The 20611-nt window shown below is 37.2% G+C and overlaps 2 protein-coding genes across 2 annotated transcripts in view; one reads left to right on the top strand and one right to left on the bottom strand.

Moving 5' to 3' along the window:
* On the top strand, positions 1-16559 carry LOC106100323 (myosin-7; the record flags this gene model as incomplete). The annotated part of the gene is made up of 40 exons (XM_013279147.1): positions 1-89; positions 2411-2514; positions 3313-3459; positions 4396-4496; positions 4775-4933; positions 5063-5218; positions 5411-5665; positions 5752-5915; positions 5989-6142; positions 6224-6409; positions 6537-6665; positions 7724-7814; positions 8231-8358; positions 8434-8616; positions 8692-8816; positions 8884-9031; positions 9098-9343; positions 9428-9581; positions 9657-9980; positions 10060-10220; positions 10298-10423; positions 11005-11322; positions 11398-11569; positions 11638-11764; positions 11836-11950; positions 12102-12260; positions 12495-12716; positions 12843-12968; positions 13039-13203; positions 13332-13487; positions 13558-13656; positions 13734-13886; positions 14016-14150; positions 14265-14428; positions 14786-14903; positions 15151-15257; positions 15443-15608; positions 15682-15782; positions 15853-15964; positions 16273-16559. Coding segments are annotated over 40 exons (6108 nt in total), but the record flags the coding sequence as incomplete, so codon positions are not given.
* Positions 16560-17356: 797 nt separating this feature from the next.
* Positions 17357-20611, bottom strand: part of LOC106100667 (cullin-associated NEDD8-dissociated protein 1) — a gene marked incomplete in the record, with an annotated part of 18361 nt that continues 15106 nt past the window's right edge. Inside the window, 4 exon segments of the mRNA XM_013279626.1 lie at positions 17357-17848; positions 18222-18368; positions 19003-19246; positions 19604-19792. Coding sequence (XP_013135080.1) covers positions 17721-17848; positions 18222-18368; positions 19003-19246; positions 19604-19792 — 708 coding nt within the window.

The raw sequence follows: 20611 nt of genomic DNA, 5'->3' as shown, positions 1-20611 counted from the left end.
GGCGGAGGCGGCGGGGGACGCCGACGAGACGACGACTTTGCCTCCACGCCCAGCCTCGCCACCTGGGCCTCGCCCGCCGGCGCCGCACGGTTAGCATCATTTCATGTCCATTTTATAAATTTGATTCTAGAAAAATAAATAAATTGAGTCAAATTTAGTGTAAAGCAGAGTATTACACTAAATTTGACTCAATTTTTATCCAATCGTTTAAAAGCTTAAATTAGCGAATCTCCTTTGATTCCAAGCGACTAAACTGAACATTAAAAAATATATTTCCAAGTCTTTAATAAAAATGCAAATAATTAAATTACACCTAAGAAACAGCTTGCAGAGAAAGTTGACGTTTACCAAGAAATGTGTTGAAAGCCAAATGGAATACTGGATAGTGAAACTTGAATTACTTTATATAGTAATGTTTTTACGAGCGACGTAAACTGGTCATAACACTCACTCAATGATAAGATTTTCTTATATGTAGATGTGCATAATCGATAATACAAACGAATATTAAAGACTGATAATCCACTACGATACATATGCAAGAGAAAGATAGTTCAAAACCAACTGTTCACAGGTTCATCGTCGATATATGTTTCAATTGAAAAATGTCTGCATTAACTTATTATATGCATAAAACTTGTGTTAATTAAACAGCAGAACAAAAATATCAAAGCATAACCGGAATAAAAACATGAAAGAATCCGACAAGAAATTTCATAGACGACAGAACGAAATTTGATTTAATTTGTTATTGTTTACATTATGATCCACACATCTACTACTATTGTCTTCCAAGATACGTTTAATTTTTGCTTTTGAAACAAGCTCAATTACAATATTATATTGGATACTTCTAACAATAAAAATTCCAGTACAAGGTCTCGACATCCAGAACCTCGACAGTTAGAGAGAGATAAAACACATTGTACGAAATGAAACCATAAAAAGCGTTATGTGGCACAATTCCAAATCTCCGGATGTGTTTATGAATTGTTTGTATGGCGAGCGGCTGACTGATTGACGCAACACCAACTCTGCCTCCGTACATAATCTCCACTAATTTGCAAACAGATTTTGTTATTGCTACAAATACGTAGACATCGTGCTCAGTATTTCCAGTACTAATGTTGCTAACAGAATTCACTAAATATCAAGTTGATACTGTCAACTGAATATTTATTCCGTTCGAATTATTTGTAGAACTAGTGACTACAAGATTAATTTATGTTACCAAGTAAAAATTAAATATATATATAGGGTCTAATCAAATATTGTCGATCAAATTAGATTGTAATTTTAATGAAATTAAAAATTTTAAAAGTTATTGTTGTAAAAAAATGTACATTTTGAATACTGTCATTTTTCTATCTTATTAAATCTTTTAAACACGCTTTAGCTTAAACAGACGTCCAACCTAGCATGACTAGCACACGGATTTTTGACAAATCATAGTTTTTTAAACATTATGGATAGGCTTGAAACACCTGATTAATATTTAAAAATTAATGAAGAGACAAGACAGCTGATTTTGGACTTTTTCAAGGAGTCGCCTTGCAGTTATCAAACAAAATAGGGTGTTTTAATTTTTTTATTATATTAAGATCTTTATTTAACTAAAGTTCCGGACCTAAAGATGTTATAAGGACCGAGAGCAAATCAAAAAAAAAAAACTAATCAGCGGCGGTCAAAGATTTAAAATACGTTATTAACTAATGTCTTGCTATATTTTTAGAGGTTTTACACGTACTGTTTAAAGCACACATTTTACATTAGCATTGGCTAATTATATTGTACTTTGTAATTTGGTATTCATGGAAATATTCGTTGCAACGAGAGGCAGTAACGGACAATGTACAGATACTAGCAATAAGGATACTCGCGCGGTGCCAAGAATCCATCTGCGGCGAGTAAATCTATCAAGGAATAACGCACTTACAGTTATATTAAGACTGCACGCTTTTAGATTTACTACTTCATTAGTTTATAATTAAGAGCGCTGCACCATTAAATGCAGAAACGTCCCTAATAAAATAAAAATACGATTTGCAATACCAATGCGTAAAATTGTACCGATGTTGTTGTTTGAACAGACGTTTTTGTTAAAAATAGTTATTTGTATAATAACTAATTGAGTTTTACCTACCAATAAAACCCTTTACCTACTAATACCTTTCTTTGAGATATCCGGAATCCATCTTCGTAAGAAAGAAACTTGAGCCTTGAGGCAGTTGCCTCAGGGCTCAAGTTGCCTCGAGGGAAAGTCGACACATCGGTCGCCAGGTGGCGTCACTAACATAAGAGAGGGGCTCGTTTGACTAGCAAACACAAGAAAAACGGGAGGATACACTCAAGATAGATTCCGGATATCGATGACGAATAACGTAAATTAACTGAAATACATTTGTAACAGAGGTCGAGATGAAGAAGCAAGTGGGGAGAAGACGGGGCGAGGCTGGGCGTCCAGCACAAATCTCAGCTCTATTGATACATCAAAGAAAGACACATTCTCTACAGGTATGATTTATACGAAGAATTTTTAATTAAAGCAATTCATATAATTAAACAATAAAGTCAGTTTGTAAATACGTAGACTTACCAATTAATCTTACGGATTTAAATTTGCGATTAAAATCTTATTTAAAGATATTCTTAATTGAATTGATTACAATTTTCTGCTTGACAATTTTCAACGCAATTATTTCTCAAAAATTAATATTATGAGAATGATTTTTTTAATGAGAAGAAATTAATAACTACGACAGGTTACACAGGACTACTTAAAGGTGGGTAGAAGTGCTTTTATTTTTTTTGTTTAAAGTATGTTAATATGTGTACTGTTCGTTTAAACAAGCTTATCTTCTTTCATTTTCATCGTTTTCGCATGAATATACCAGGTAACCGCAGATTAACTTTCCTTTTTATAAAGTAACATTTTTTTCCTTCCTGGGCTTTAAAATGTAACTTTACCTTTTTGCACATACATATAATACTTTCCAGTATTTATATTACATTCTCTTATTAAGAAAGATTCAATACTTCAATCTGTTTTGAATTCTTTCATCTTAACGTTTGATTTCATATCTCCGTTAGTTTCAGTGTTAAAATTCTAATGTGCCGTTTTCATGTAGAAATCACTAGAAAATTCATTATCCAACCGTTTGTTCAGGTTGTCTACAATACCAATTGTCACTAACAATTCCCTTTGCGTGATTTTTCCAACCAAACAAGTTATAGATTCCATTGTAATTAAAAAAAAACACGCTACAATACAATAAAGGGAGTTGTAAGTTTGAAGCAGTATTTTATCTTTAGGGAACAAAACGACCACAACGTGGACGTCAACGCCCGACCTGGCGAACGACAGTGATACAACCACCGCGGTGACCGTCAGCCTTAAGCTGCCTAAACGACGGAACACGGGGCCTCTGCCCTCCATCGACACCGGTCAGAATATTACAGGTTAATTCCCCCATACATAAATCTAGAATCCAGATTGCTCATTTACACACAACCCAATATCATTTCTTCTATCAAAGTTGGATCGAGTGTGCATAAACACTACTCGATCGAGACAAGTAATATACTGCTAAAGCTTGCAAAAAAAAAAGTAAACCACAGAATACTACCAAGTACATTGAAGTAGAAGAGTCGCATTTTTCATGTTTAATTGATTATCGAGAATTGATTTAATATAAAAGTTAGAATCAATAAAATATGCAATCTATTTCTGCTTGACTTTTTACAATTTAAGGTTACATATCTATTTCGCCCTTCTCTTTCTGCTATTTTATTAACACGCGATTAATTCTCTTTAAACTATCATAATTATTTATTCTTCTAAACAACTCTTGTACTGTTTAACTATCTATTTACAGATAAATTATAAACAAACTAGACTATGAAATAAAATTTCTTTAGGCATATTCTTGTTACATAGTTTTATGATAAACTCATACCTTAGGAAGTCTATTGTGTCTTTAAGATAGTATCTAAATAATTGAGGTAACGTTTTGCTATTCAATATGTACGGTTATTCGTCATCTCCATTTTTATCATCTTTGTATAGTTTACAGTTTTGAAGTACCTAAATGAAGTTTTAAATAACAGTTTAGGGTGGACTTTCGAAGCGACCACTAGTCACGTGTTGTGTCTGCCGATGTCGATGATAAGTAAAACTCACTATTTTAAATAGAGAAATATGTATCTTCTGTAGAAAATAGAAGTCGGCCGGTGAACCGCAACCAAGACAGGATGTGTGTTTGTACAGTTTACGAGAGTAGAAGTTGGCGGTTATGATTTGTCTTTCTACTCTTTCTTAACGCACCACACGCTCCAGACGTATATTTCGATAATCCTATGTTACAGTATTATTATTAGTAATTTTGGCTTTTTCAGACACAGTATCGATTCGCCGACCGTCACCATCGCCACCGCCCACCGCCGCCGCAACCATCACCATCAACAAGAACGATTCGCTCGCAGAACGTGTCCGAAAGGTACAATACCTATCATAGTTATTTTTAACATCTGTACGAATTCGTTGTTTGTATTTCAATAAGTTCTCGTCTGCGTGTAAATTATGTCAATATTTTGTAACCCACAGCTCCGCATACAATCAATACTTTGTAAACATAAACAGATTTGCGTATAAATTTCGCGTTTTTAGCAAAACAATCACTAGCTGTTTTTACTTTACACCATACGTTTCAAATTGAGCATTAAAAATCTATCCAAGTAAATTAATGATTACATTTTTTTGCGTTTAAATTTTCAGATGCAACTAATAAAGTCGCAGAATAGCTTTGAGAAGGAGTCTAGTATAGAGAAAGAAAGAGAAAGACGGAGTACGTCACGAAGTAAAGAGGAAGAGAAAACGGTTAAACTAAAAGAAGAACGAGCGTCTGCTAAGGACGATGTTAATTTCTTAATTCAGGTATGATTTTTGCTAATAAAATCATAAATTAACTAAATACTAGCTATTTTTTAAACCGAGGAGAAAGAGAGGGACGGCAACATTAACACTAGTATCATGACATTGAAGATTCACTATTACATTTTACAGGTAAAGAATTCCAGAAACACTTCGTCAAATTCTAAACCTCCTATAAGAGGTGGCCCAGCTCGAGACAAGGAGGAGACATCAGACGACGACACAAGTACTGCTGGCACTATTACCACAGATACCACGCTAGTTGATGCTAACATTAAAGATTATCAGGTAACCAATGATTTAGAACTTCATTATAATTAAATTGATCTTAATAGGAGACTGCTGAGGCTATATTTAACAGATATTGACGAAATAATCTACCTGAGTCGTCGTATGTCATTTGTCAAAAATTAAATATACACGCAATAGATAATAATGTAATAAGAGTGGTTAAATGTAATATTAAACATCTGATTTAAGGACCAAATAGAAAATTTAAAACAAGAAGTGGACCTTCTAAGAAAGAGATGCGAAAGAGTGGAAAAAGAAAAAAGTGACATACTACTTCGAAGATTAGCAAATATAGATACCGCTAATAAATACACTTCAGGCAGATCGTCTGAGGTTCTAAAGTTGCAACAAAAAGTTAACGAACTGACGACACAAAATGAAGACTTGAGAGATGAGAAAAAACATCTTGCACTTAGAGTAAGAGAAGTAGAAGCAGAGCTAGAGGTATTAATATCATCATAAAAAGTAGTCTATACAGTTTTTAATAATTTTTGAAGAAGCGAAGTATTTTTGGGAATTTTTTTTTGCAGTCACGTCCGTCAGTAGAAGCTCAAACAAAACAGATCGAGCAGTTACGCTCGAAATTGTTAGCGGCAGAAACGTTATGCGAAGAGTTAATGGATGAAAATGAGGATATGAAAAAAGAACTGAGAGAACTCGAAGAGGAGATTGAAGAAATGCAAGATAACTTCAGGTAATAAATTTAAACATGTCTCTTTATTAATTTCACTAATGAACTTTGTATTAATCTTAATATCCTTTCCCAGGGAAGACCAAGCTGATGAATATTCGTCGCTGAGAAGAGAATTAGAACAAACAATTAAGAACTGTAGAGTTTTGTCATTTAAATTAAAGAAGACTGAAAGAAGAGCTGAGCAGTTAGAAATAGAGAAAGCTGAACAGGAAAAGAAGCTATTGGAGGTATGATAAAACGATGCGCGTAGTCAACTTGTATCTCTTAAGACATATATTCAAAAAGTAAGTTTTCCTTGTTGGTATTAGATAGTCGGTGGTCAAGATGGAATGCAGCGCGAGAACCGCATCAAGGAGTTGGAGCAGGAAGTGGCGCGCTCCACGGAGGTGTCGCTGCGGCTGCAGCGCGACCTGGCGGATGCCAACGCCAAGCTGGCGGCGGTGTCCGGAGCCCCGCCCGCCAATCTCAAGAAACACACGCCTCCCGCTGACGGCGTAACTATATTGCCATGCAAACTTATTTGCCTTAAAATGCACATATCATTATTTGTATTATCTTCGAATTTCCAATTTCCAATATATCTGAGTTTTCAATTATCGAATACGATATTTTTTTTAACAGAAGGTGTCGCGGTCATCACTAACGCGAGGTGGTAGCCAAGAGGACCCCGCGCAACTGCTGCGGGACTTACAGGACTCGCTGGAACGAGAAGCCGACTTGCGGGAACAATTGCGCAATGCGGAGGAAGAGGTAAAACACATTATAGTTATAAATTTTTGTCTCTATTAGCTATTTAACTATACCTCTAATAGCTAGTTAACATTTAATAGTATATTATTTAAAAAAAAACTCTTTTGCTTACACAAATCAAGGTCTGAGCTTATGGAATCTTGTCTTCTAACAGGCCAGTCGTTATAGGCATCGCTACGCAGGCAGAAGAATTCCACATCTACCAAATCTCCCTCAGCTCGCATTAACCTCTAAATCTCCAACTAATTCGATAGAAGATAAATCTAGACAACAAATTATCGAAACCCAAATTGCCCTAGATAAAAAATTAGCATCCTTCGATTTAAATAAACTTACTATAGGTGTCAATGAAATCACGCAATCTCCACAAGATCATGTCCAACACTACTCTCAGGGTTGTCAAACTGATCAAATATTATTGTTAGACATCGGGACGGAAATAACAAAAATAACATTAGACTCAAATATTCAGTGTGCCATTTCAAATTCGGAAATGTACACGCAAACCGAAATTCCCTTTACAAAAAATAAATTTGGCCAAACCGATGTTTTACAAAGAAATTGTCTTACACAAACAGACAAAGCAAAAGAAAGAGTAGCTGCTACACAGACCGCTCCTCAAATAAGGAATGATATCTGTACACAAATGGAAAATTATTTAATTGAAAGCACTGATGCTAACACTAATACAGAAGACTTGCTTGTAACAGATATAGGTGTGTTGACTGAGGCTTGCGGTCCAAATAATTCACATTCAGACGACACTGAGAGTATGAAAAACTGCGAGATATTAGATCATAGAAAAGAAAAGTCTGAAAGTCCTCCTCTTTCATCCGATAGGACAGTACCCGGCCCATCAGATCGCTTATTCCCCTTCGTATCATTATTTAATCCCTTGGCGGCAAGGATACCAATTATAGGTACATTAGATTTTATGACCCAGTTAATTATTGTTGTTTTTGTCGCTAGTTACATAATTTTAACAATATTATACACTAATATAATTAATTACATAGCTCAAATTGATATTACATTATTAAATAGACTAATATTTTCAGGCCAATAACTTGCGTAAAACTGCATCAAGGGTTGAGGACGACAATGAGTCGTTACTTCTACAGCTGAAGAAAATGGCTACCAAAGCCAGAAGTACGTCAATATAAATATGTTCTTGAAATCTACTTAGTTTGTGTATCCTAAATCTTAATAACTAATCACACCTTTAACCACACAAAACCGTTATCGTGTAATATCTAACACACTTTACATTTATGTACTTAACGCTTACCCCTTTTTAGGCTTTCTGTAAATGCATACAGATATGTATACTTAAACTGGCGTAATTATGGTAGCCATTTTCTCCAGTCTACTCCGTCCATTCCGTAGACGTGATTTGAGTTTTGCGGCAAATTATAATCAAAATATATATTTTCAGTCTATTTTATAATTACTGTAACTAACAATGAGTTTGCATCATTTATGTAATTAAATTAATCTGTCATTTTACCTGTTTCTTAGTTAAACGTTTGAGTTTTAGTTTTCATTCGACTTTTACTTGTTCTCAGGCCGAAAACTGTCGCCAACACCTCCAAGTAATCGACTATCCATTGAAGCTCCAAATGAAAAAGATGAAGGAATATCGGATGAAGAGGATCCAGCTGAATTACGACTTTTACTCGAACTCAATGAACAGGTAAACAGGTGAAGGTGAACGAATAACCAGAGAAGAAAGTGTAACAGCTAATATTGTATGACTTAACATTTTTAGGAATCTGCAGTATTGCGACGTAAGGTTGAAGATTTAGAACAAGACAGGGACACTTTAAAGAAACAAGTTAAAGAACTAACAGACAAAATCTCAAACATCAGCAGCAAACAAAACACAGTGACAACTACAGGTTTTAGAAGAACTGCAGGCAAAACGAACAATTTAGCCGAGGAAAAAGTTAAAGTAGGTCTTATTCTTGCGTATTTAAAACGTTTTCCTGAACGTAAGAAGGACAAATAAATTATAATCTTTGTTTAGGTTTTAGAAGATGAAATTGCAGAATTGCGAAAGAAATTAATTGAAAAAGACAGGGACTGTGAAAGACTTCATGCAGAACTAAGTTTAGCCCAGAAGAAACCAAAAGCATCATTGATAAAGAGCAAGTAGGTATCAAACGTCTAGTCAATAATTTCATACTTGTGTGTGCTTATTTGTTCTTGTTTGATAAAGGTCTCTTGATGGAGGAAATGATTTACAAAACGTAGACTTGAAACGACAACTTCAAGTTATAGAACAAGAAGCTAATGTTCTACGAGCAAAGACACAAAGCTTAGAAGCAGATAACGAAAAATTGCAATCGGAAAATAAAAAGTTACAGGTATAATCTTGTTTTCGATGTGTTTTCTTTTATTCTAAGGTAGCTTAATTTTTTTTTCCCTTACAGCTAATGAAGAACGCCAAATCGATAAAATCAGAGAAAAACTTAGAACAATCGTCCATTAAGTTAACTCAACTGGAGACCGAATTAAAGGAAGCTTTGGCGAAAATAAAGGACTTAGAAAGCAATAAAGAGAAAGATGAAAAGACTGAAAAGAAAGTTAGATTTGGTAGTGATTTAAATAAAAAAGATGCTGAAACTTTAAAAGTAAAACAAGAAGAATTAGATAAATTAAAGCTTAATTACAGTAAGGTAAGTCAAGCTAAACGTAAAAAGGAATTGATATCAGTGAGGGAAATAATACTTGAAAAGTTACCTAACAAAGTGTAATTCTAGATGGAGAAAGAAAAGGCCAAAATACAACTAACACTTAAAGAACTAAAAGAAGATGCGATAAAATCATTTAAGCCCCGAACTCCTAAGAAATTAACAGATTTAACAACAAAATTACAGATGAAGAAAATGGTAGATGATTTAGAAAATGAAATTGGTAAGATAATAGTTAAAAAGAAATCATATGTTTAGAAATTATTATGGTGACTCATTCAAATTATTATTTTTTTAGGTGAACTCTATGTTATAATGAAGAATGCTGGTTTATCGTCCCAAGAAATTAATGCCAAAGCCCAATTAGAAAAGGATATCGAGGAGATAAGATCAAAACTGTCACGCAACGAATCTGATTTTAAAAATGAGAAAAACCGTTTGCAAACAGATATAGGAAAGCTTAAAGACATCAATTCAAAACTGGAAACGGAAAAAGTATCCTTCGTTGAAAAATGTAAAGGTCTCGAAGTTGAAAATCAAAAAGCATTATCTGAATGTAAGGCACTAAAAGAAGAAAAGAAAAATTTAGAATCACAAATCTCTAAACTCAATGCGGATTTAAGTCAGTTCATTTTTTATTTATTTCGAATTTCAGAATAACATGCACAATATTAAAAAAACGTACTTAATCTTTATTTCAGAAAAAACTTCAACTCACCAAACAGCAATGTCTGATTGCATGAAAAAAATTGAAGACTTGAAAAAAGAAATGGACACAAAGGACAAAGAAATTGATAAATTAAAAAAGCAGGTTGATAGTATTAATAAATTAGAGCAAGACAAAAATAAATTACTAAAAGAAGTAAGTAATTCTAGACCTTTTTTTGTATTCATTTTCGTGTCCGATATAATAAAATACAATATTTTGTATTTATTTAGGTAGGTGATAAAACGAAAAAGATCACTGAGCTAGAAAAAAAACTTAAAGAAACCGAAGAAAAATGCAAACGGAACGAAAAACTGCTTTCGTCACAAAAAGATCGCGTTTCGAAGTTACAGAAAGAGGTATTCTCTCAATATTCATTTAATATAAATATCGAAATCTCATTTTACTGCTTAATATGTTTAGTGGAGTGAAAATGATGACTTGTATTAAAGCTATATATTACAATTTAGTATATGTTTACTTTATACGATTTAAATTCTTGATTATTTTAAAAAGCTAACTGAAGAGAAGCAGCAAGCGGAGGCCCTTATTAGCTCTCATAGACGATCGTCCATAGAATTTACAAGCGAAAAAGACGAACTTCAAACAAAGCTAATAAAATCTGAAAGTAAACTTATAAATCTAGAAACAGACATAACAGACTTAAAAAAAGAATATGATAAGAAAATCATAGACCTGGAATCAACAATAGCCGCAAAAGATACTCACATAAAACAGCTGGTACAATGATTGTAAAAGACGTGATACCCTGTAACTAATATTGTTTTATAAGAATCCTTCATTGTAATGAATGTACCCAACAATCCTGCATCAGAAGTCCGATTTAGTAGAGTTTTTTTAGTTTTAGATCTCTAAAAGCTTTTCCTTACCTTAATAATATTACAATTCAAAAATTAACACCAACATTTTAAAATTACAGGAAGATGCATTACGAGAAACATCAAATCAAAAATACGACGAGACAGTTTTATCAACAGAATTATCACAGGTAAAAGAGAAATATGAAACAGCAGCTAAAGAAATTCAAGATAAAGAAGAGGAATTGGTAACAGCTAAGCAAAAACTCAGTAGAGTAGAAAAAGAAGTTTCAACATTACAAACTGAAACAACTCAATTAAAATCTGAAATAGCAAAACATGAAAACGAACGAAAAGAGTTAGAAAATAAATTGCAAACAGAAAAGAAAGAATCTAAATATTGGGAAAACAAAACATCTGAACTTGAGAGTGATGTACAGGTTAGTAAAATACATTATTTTTAAAGTATGTATTTAATGAAATAAGTTTATGGAGTGGGGTTTTTGTCTTTGTAGGTTGAACGAAAGAAAATTGATAGGATTAGAGCTACTCACGATAAGGATATTAAGAATAAGGAAGCAGAGTTGGCTACTCTCAAAGGCAAATTAAAAATATTGGAACAGAGTTCTGGAGCAGGAGCAAAAAGGATTAGCGAGCTAAAACAAGAACATGAAGAGAGCATTAAAAGTTTGTAAAACGTTTTGGTATTGTACAATAGTGTCAGTAACGGTAACTAAAAATTTCACATTTTACAGAATTGGAGCATTCCTTGGCCGTGGAAAAAGCTGAATACGAGGAGTTAACTGTTAAATATGAACTACTCGAGGAGGAACACGTTGTCACTAAAGCACGACTAACTGTAGAAAAGGAACAAGCACAAGGGTATGTTACTGTTTTTAACTATTTCATTTTACAAATGATGTTCTCGAAAGTTATTTGTTTTCTTTCGACAGTGAAATGTTACACGTTCGTAAAGAATTAAATGCAACCCTGGCTGACTTGAAATCTTTGCAAGAGAAAATGGAAACGCAAGTTACGAACTTAAATAAGGAAAAGGCTGAGCTACAGGTATCGTAACCAAAATTAAACATCCACAATTTAATGGCTAGGTGCGGTAAACATAACATTACGAAAAGTGCTTGTTAATTTCCTTTTTACCATAAAAAGCTATTACGTCATGTGTCCTTGATCCTCGCTGTCAATTAGTTTTTATGTATAGAATGAGATATCTTCGCTACAAGAGCGCCTGTGCGGCGGCGGCTGGGAGGTGGAGCGCGCGCGGCTGCAGGCGCGCCTGGAGCAGCGCGAGCGCGAGCTGCGCGACGCGCACGGCCAGCGCGACGTGCTCGCACACCACCAGGACATCACCAAGAAAGAGGTCTCTTACTTATATTTTATTCTTATAGTTATAGCCTTAGTTTTCTAACCTTCCTAAGTTACTAACGGCTGTGGCATTAAGTTACTACTAAAGAATTTAAGGGAATGGATCTTCTATTAATTTGTGAGTAGTGATTTCTATAAGTATTGAGTCCCCAAGCTATACTGTAACTGACAGAACTGATGTATATTTATTTTTATTGAATTTGCCTGCAAATATTCAGTATTTTTGTAGCTAGAAGAAGCTCGTAAGAAGTTAGAAGATTACGAGAAAGTGAGCAAAGTGCACAGGAATCTGTCCGCGGACAATGTCGAGCTGGAGCGAGAGCTGGCCGCCATGAACAGCCGGCTGGAGCAGGCGGAGCGCGCGCGCAAGGCCGAGCTCGCCGACACCAAGATACGGTACGAGGGACAGATGAACACCATGAGAGATGAACTCAAGTCGCTGCACAACCAGGTAACCATTTATCAAATCGTAGAATACTTGAAATGTGTTAAATATCTTATGATGTACATTACTACAAAAGATTGATTGAAAACACTAATTTATTTAAAGAAAAGTATCATATTGAAATATTTATAGGTAGGTAGATTCAGAAGAGAACGTGACAATTACAAGCAAATGCTGGAAGCCGCTCAAAAGACAATGGAAGAGTTGAAGAGTGGAGAAAAACGAACACACAGGGCATCCATTTCAAGCACTGACGAGGTTGGTTGCTATGATACTCTGAAATAAATAGACCCTACAACCTTAAATGTGTTTATTTTTTTTATTTCAGGAAGAGTACCGTAACAAGGTGGCGGTGCTGGAGCAGCAGATGGCGTGCCTCGAGGACGAGCTGTGCGAGGCGCGCCTGCTCTCCTCCAAGCTGAACACGGAGCTGGTCAGCGAGCGCTCGCACGCGGAGGTCCGCCTCGCAGAGATGCAGTCTCGCTTGAACGAGGTACCACCGGATTTGTTACCTTGCTCTCTAACTACCAACCTTTTGCCAATTGTGACTCATCTGTAGGTTGGCAGATACGTGTTTTTATTCTCATTTTCTTTATGTAAAAGTTTTTATTCGTATTGCAGTACGAAGAGGAGCGGCTGCTGTCGTCGGGGCGCGCGCGCGTGGCGGGGCTGGCGACGCGCATGGAGCTGGCGTGGCACAAGGAGCGCGACGAGCAGCAGCGCCTGCTGCAAGAGACCTCCACGCTCGCCAGGGACCTGCGGCAGACGCTATTCGAGGTCACACACGTGCATAAACTTCTCTTTCATGGACTGTGACAGCGTCTCCTTAGTAAAAATTATCTTACAGGTTGAGCGAGAAAGAGACAAGGAGAGGTTAGACATGAAGAGAAGAATAGAGCAATTAAAACGAACGACTGAAGAAGAAATTGAAGAGGCTAAGAAAAAGGTAAACTCTTGTAAAATATTATATTAGTACAATGATTTTTGAATAGTATAGAATTATTGGTATCGACGTGTGTGCAGGTGACGGAGCTGCAGTGCGACCTGCTGGAGCTGCGCGACGCGCACGCCAAGCTGCGCACGGCCAGCGAGAAGCTGCGCCGCGACAAGGAGCGCCACGAGCGCGACCGCGACCAGCACAGGCTGCTCGTCGCCTCGCTCAAGCGCGCGCAGCAGGTGCGCACGCGGCCCACTAACATACCACAACTACACACACTTCACCATCTAGTGATATGATTGAAGCAATACTGCAATCCTTTTTGATCGAATCTGTATCTCTGATGATAAATGTTTCCTATCTTGCAGGAGGACGACAGAGTTATTACACAACTTCTGGAAACCATCGACGATCTCATGAAACAGAGCCCCGACTTGTTCCGCGAACAGCCCGTCAAACCGGAGAAGAGTTTGATGACACCCACACCTCCAAGACGAAACAGAGTACGATTTGATTTTCATATAGCATTGATTGATCTAAACCTTTTCTTCTTGTTTTTTAGTATTTTATAGTAAAAGTGATAATTTATTAGTCTTAAAAGTTTATTTTTCGTATAGTCTTCAAAGTCACGGTCGCGGTCCGGTACGCCGGAGAGCGCGGAGGCGGCAGGTGCAGCGAGCGCGGCTGCCACCGCCGCGCGACTGCGCCGCCTCACGGACGAACTGCGCGCCTCGCGCATCGCCGAGCGCGCGCGCCGCCATCAGGCCACCGGCGCCAGACGGTACACTCGGCCCTCAATCACATCACTCACATCACTCTCATCACTCTCATCACTCTCATCACTCACATCACTCACATCAATCACATCACTCACATCACTTACCTGAAGAAACTTTACAAGGTTATTATACAGGTACTCCTGTATTATTTGTCACTTAAATCGTGACTATCTTTAGATAAATCAAAAACTTTTTGTTGATTTACGATTTTAGGAAATTGACTTCTATTACTTACTTATAATGATATCAGAATTTGTCCACGATTTCTTGCGATACATTGCCGCAAGAAACTCATTGATTAACACTGTGTAACTCCAACACTACCACTATTTAACTATAACCTTTTAATAACGTTGCAGAGGCATGACGGCTGAGCCGCGCGACGCGATGTCTGTATCGCCGGCGACGCGCACGCCGTCACGTGCGCCCTCGCTCAAGAAACGTTCTATATCGCTCGAACAGACCACAAAGGAGCAGGTGAACCTTAATTTGTCTTACTTGTCTTATTCACCTAAAGCTTATGTTTAGATGTTAGCTTTCGCCCGCGACTCCGCGTGGAATTAAAAAAAAACGAGAGTAGCCTATGTGTTCTCCCAAACTATGACTATGGAGAGGACATGTATGCCAATTTTCATAGAAATCCGTTTAGGTTACAAACTCTAACATCCATCCATCTAAACTTTCGTATTTATAATATTAGTAAGATTGACAGTTTTATTTCCAGAGCACGATATGGATGTCAGTGGAGGAGGGCAGCGTGTCGTCGATGCAGTCGCTGGAGGGCGAGGACTCGCGCCTCTACACGCTGCCGAGAGACTCCAGCCTCGACAGGTAGCGTTTTGTTCAACTGTAATGATTAATTGCATAACCAATTTTAAAAAATCTATTCCACTTTCTTTAACTTCGCCTTCAAATTTTCGCAATAATTATGTGTTGAATTATGAAAATAATTTGTAATATCCAGGACTGTAGGTACGTTGAAGGTTACTCTTGTTAAAATTAGCATTTTATTACAGTCGTCTGTCGGGAGGGTCGGCACAGAGCGATGTGCTGCCGTCAGAAAAGAAGAAGAAAAAGAGCATATTCGGCAAACTGAAGAAACTCACGAAATCGCGGTCTGTTGACGACCACGTCGAAAACGCGGAGGTCGTAGACTTCAGACCTATCGGCACTGTCTCACAGGTTTGCTATTTGGGTACAATATTTTACTTTTACACCAGAACTGTTATTTTTTATAAGTCTTTTGTAATTGCAGGGTTCTGACTCGGATATGAGCGCGGCGGGCAGCAAACGAGATTTACGGGGACGTATTTCCGACATGTTTAGTAGAAAAGGACAAATATCACGAACGAGCAGGTATGCGAAGTTTTAAAAGTTATTCTTGTAAATATTCAGTACATATACGTAATGTTATATTTATATACAGCAAAGAGCAGAGTCCGGAGCGCGCGAGCTCGTCCGCGAGCACGGGCAGCGCGCGCCCCATACTGCGCAACGCTAGCGCCAGCGCGCTCACACGACAATCTCCGGCTAAGCCCGTGAGTTCTTACTTAAAAATTTGCTTCTGTAGTTTACGAACCACATGAATTATTTGGAATTTTACTACTGTTGTTGTCTATACTAATGTAAAGAGGATAGATTTGTATTTTTATATGTATTTAAATAACTCAAAAACTTCTGATACACAATTGGCCCCGAAGGGCCAAGTTTTAAAAATTCTTTCACCGTTAGGAAGGTAATTTTTTTGAGTAAAATAGGCTATATTTTTTTAATTTCACGCGGGCGAAGTCGCGAGCAACAGCTAGTTTTGAAAGAATTTGCTGATTTGTCTTAATTTTTATAACAGAGTGAAACACGAACTCCCCGAGCATCAAGTACAACTCCAGGCACTAAGAGGAAAGGGAAATAAGTGACAAACTGCGTTTCACTTTATTTATTTTATTATGGACTTATGAAAACTCATGATTTCTCCACATAGCGTGTTATATCACAGTACATATCTGTAAAATCCTTTCATCTGGAAAACGTTCTAAACGATAAGAAATATGACTAAGAGCGCTTTAATTCCTATGAGCATATATGGAGGTGCGCACGCCACTCAATTTTTAGTCGTGCAACTAAACAATTAAATTGGCTGCGAAACAAAAATATCGCACATTGATTGTGCGATAATTTAGTCAAGAGTGTGCGCCCGATCTAATTTGATAAATGAAAAGAACACAGTAGCGTCTTTTTAAATTAAATTATAAATTATTATAAATGTATAATATTATTTTATTACGAATTGAAAAATTTATGAAACTGTGTTATGTATTTTAATGTATAAATCAGTGTGATAGGGATGCACGTTACGCTTCGGTATTAGACATGGGAAATATGGTCATAAGTCGATTGTTGAATCGATTCCTATCGATTGAACCTATCGGCTATGCCTAACTCTATCGTATTAATAGTTGTCGTATTAGTACTCAAAAAAAATCTCAGTACATTTTACTAAGACTATTTAATAATTTGGTAATGTTGTCTGCGAAATCGATTTATACGCGAACTATTATCGAATCAAGTATGACGCCATTATTACGAACGTGGATTATTTGAAATTAATCGTGCATCCCTAAACGTAAACGTTTCGTTTCACTTTCGAAATATCTGTACAAAATAATTTCCATCCTTGTCATTCTCTGTGAAAAATCTAAATGTTTTTGTTCAACTGTTACGGCAAACTTGCGGTTATGGCTAATATAGTCTGTGGTCCATCAAGCCATAACCAAAATTCCTTTTTTTATATTGTTGTCTATGTGTAATGTGACGTTTGAGATATTTCGCCTCCTTAGTATAAGATGAGATCGTAACACCATGTTTACCAAATGGTTTGCTGTTTGTAATGTTCTTGTAATTTTGTAATAAATCTGATCAATAAATAATAGGCGTTTAATTTAGATCCTTACGGCTTTATTTATCAAATCATTTTTATAATAGAATCCTCTATTAAAAACAAATTTTGCTATTCATAAACGACTTATCAATATGAGTAAGGCTTGTTTTTACAAGCTTCGACGTTTTTACGTAGACATTATTTTGTATGTCGTGAATCATCAATTTCTTCCATCGACAGCTAAAATACAGATGAGTTTTATAGAGAGATCTATTTCTAAACATTTTTACAATAAGATTAATTCAAATAACATTTCACGCACCGAACAAAAAAGAAACAATAAACACGATATTATATAAAATAGTTTGGGGGTGAGATGTGGGGGCTGGGGGGCTGGGGGGCTGATGGGGGCGAGTAGGCTAGCTCTGGTCCATGAGGTTGGTGTCGGCGGCGCCCGACGCGTCCTTCAGTATAGACTCGAATATCGGCTGCAGCTCCGGCATAGACTTGATCTGCGTCACGAAGTCCATTAAATGTGGATTTTTCTCTGTAACAATATAATAATTTATTTTATTAATTAAGTTGTTATAATATTTTTTTTATTTAATTAGTTAATCTTATCTTGTTTGTTCCATATTTACTGTAAACTAAACCTTGTGTTTACTTTTTTTTCTTTAACAATGTTACTAGTTTTGTTATCATTCTTGTGCCTTATAATTTATTTCGAATAAGACTGTTCTTTAACTCACCTGTTGGTGTACTTTATAAATAAATAAACTAGCTGTATAACTAACTTTGTCCACGAGTAGAGTAAATGAAAAATATCGCAAGAGAAAATGAAAGGAGGTTTAAGGATTGGTACTAAAAGGAGGTGGGGTAAAAATAAAAAGGGGGTGGTGGGGGGTGGGGGGTGTACAGACCAGCCTCCGGTATCTGCAGCAGCGCGGCGGCGGCGCGCAGGGCGGAGCGCTTCAGCTCGTCCTGCTTCTCGTACTCCTGCTTCACGGAGTTTGCCTTCACCTTCATGGTGCACGTCGCACGCAGCGGCTCCACCAGGCTCTCTAGTCCTACGTCACATACACCACACATATTGTTTAAATACCGAGTTTAAAATACTATCGCACTCTAAATCTTTTAATGTATCTTTAACATTTGATTCCTATTAATAATATTAGGTAATTGATACCAGAAAGCCCTATTTTGGTATCGTGGGGAAAATTCCCAGAAGATACACTGCCTTCTGGGGTAAGACAGGGTTATGTGCGGTTTTACCCACGAAAACCCCAAGACGAGAGTTCGAAAGAAGGCTCTATCTGCCAAAACACTATTTTAACTAATTCAGTAGACATTCCCTCAGATAAAAAAAAAACTGTTTTATGTCTAATAAAGTTTTCTTATTAATAACTCAGTGTTGCATTTTTCACAATAAACATTTATTTCCCCAGTTCTAATATTGCTATTTTTTTCACTAATCAATACTAACTGTCGCCCGTGACTATGCCCGCGTGGAATTAAAAAAGTTAGTAGTCTATGTGTTCTTCCAGACTATCCTCTACATTTTTTAGAGATTCGTTCAGTAGTTTAGGCTACAAAGTCTAACACACATCCATCCATCTAAACTTTCGCATTTATATTAGTATGATTAATCTTTATATTAGGCAACAAACCCTACATGTGTTATACAAATAGCATTGCACTCACTCTGCAGCACGACGGCGGGGCAGAGATGCGCCAGCCTCGCACACATGAGGTAGGTGAGCATCTTGATGTCGTAGTGGTCGCGCAGGCCGTCCTCCACGTGGCGCAGGAATTCGAACACGTCGAGCCGGTCCAGGCAGGTGCCCAGCAACGTGTACATGCACTCGAAGGCCGCCTTGCGCAGGTCCAGCCCGTCGTCCACCGAGTGCTTGAAGGGGCCCATCTCCACCTCCCGGATCAACTCTTTCTGGAACACATTTCACATATTTAAACATCCTGAATTTGCTAAAACGCGAAGCGACTTGCAAATGAAGGAGGAGGAGACTCGCAAAAAGACGACATTTATGCGAGCCGGGCCTATAGTGCAATGTTACAGCGAACTTTGCCAATATTGCGCTAGGTATTTTTCCTACAGATTAATCTATATTCCGTCATCTCACACGTCACTGATACCACCATCAGTGGACCTTACTAACCTTCAATACAAGAAGAATGTTAGTAGGGTTCACCCTACCTTGATAGAATGTACTTTTGCATTATTGTAGTTTATGTCTCAGCTCGTCTTTTTTTTTCTTCGTCACAAGTAGTCCAGCAGCTAGTATACCTTGACTTTGGTCTCCTGGTAAATGGCGGGCAGCAGGCGCGGCAGCAGGTCGCGCACCAGCGAGGGCTTGTTGTGCGCGGCGCAGTTGAAGGCGACGAGCGCGACGCGGCGCACGCACAGCGCCTCGTCGCCCAGCGGCACCAGCAGCTCCGACATGCAGCCGCGCAGCAGGGGGTCGATCGCTTGCGGCTGTGCACAACCACCATTCAAACTAAACATCACATTCTGTATATACTCTTATACTAATACTAGCTTTACCCCGCGACTCCGTCTGCGTGGTATTAAAAAAAAAAACCAAGTATCCTATATGTTCTTCCAGACTATCCTCTCCATCTGTGCCAAATTTCATCGAGATCTGTTCACCAGTTTAAGCTACAAACTCTAACAAACATCCATCCATCCATCTAAACTTTCACATTTATAATTTAGTATGAAGTATGATATTAAAGAGGAAAGATTTGTATTTTTGTATGTATTGAAAAAACTCAAAAAGTACTGGGCCGATTACAAATTCTTTTACCATTAGAAAGGTACGTTAACGCTGAGTAACATAGGCTATATTTATATTTCACGTGGATGAAGTCGCGAACAAATGCCAGTGTATTCTAAAGGTGATCATTATCTTATAAGATAGTCTATTATGTCCTTCCGCCGTTATTCGAGGCCTTGTAAACAATATTGAGATGACAGTCTGTCTTCCGGCCGCCATTTTAGTCGTTGCAGTCCTTTTTATCGCTGAAATATGTTTTCCCGCCGGACGCCGAGTTCACCAGGTGGCGAGCAACGCAGCTTGCTTCATTGGCGTCTTGACTTTCGTGCCGCGAACTATCCTAACGCTGCTAGCGTTCGAGAAAATAGATATTTTTAAATTTTAAATAACAATTTAAGTAAGTCTTAGAAGTTGTAGTCCAGTGTTAATATGTCAGAAAGGGAAGAAAATGTGTGTCGGGCGTCTTCGTCTTCAACAACCAGCGATGATGAAGATCTACAAAGAAGCCGTAAGAGGAA

The sequence above is a fragment of the Papilio polytes genome, unplaced genomic scaffold, assembly GCF_000836215.1.
Source record: "Papilio polytes unplaced genomic scaffold, Ppol_1.0 DF824047.1, whole genome shotgun sequence".
Classification (NCBI taxonomy): domain Eukaryota; kingdom Metazoa; phylum Arthropoda; class Insecta; order Lepidoptera; family Papilionidae; genus Papilio; species Papilio polytes.
The sequence above is the reverse complement of the archived record's forward strand: the minus strand, read 5'-3'. Positions and strand labels throughout refer to the sequence as shown.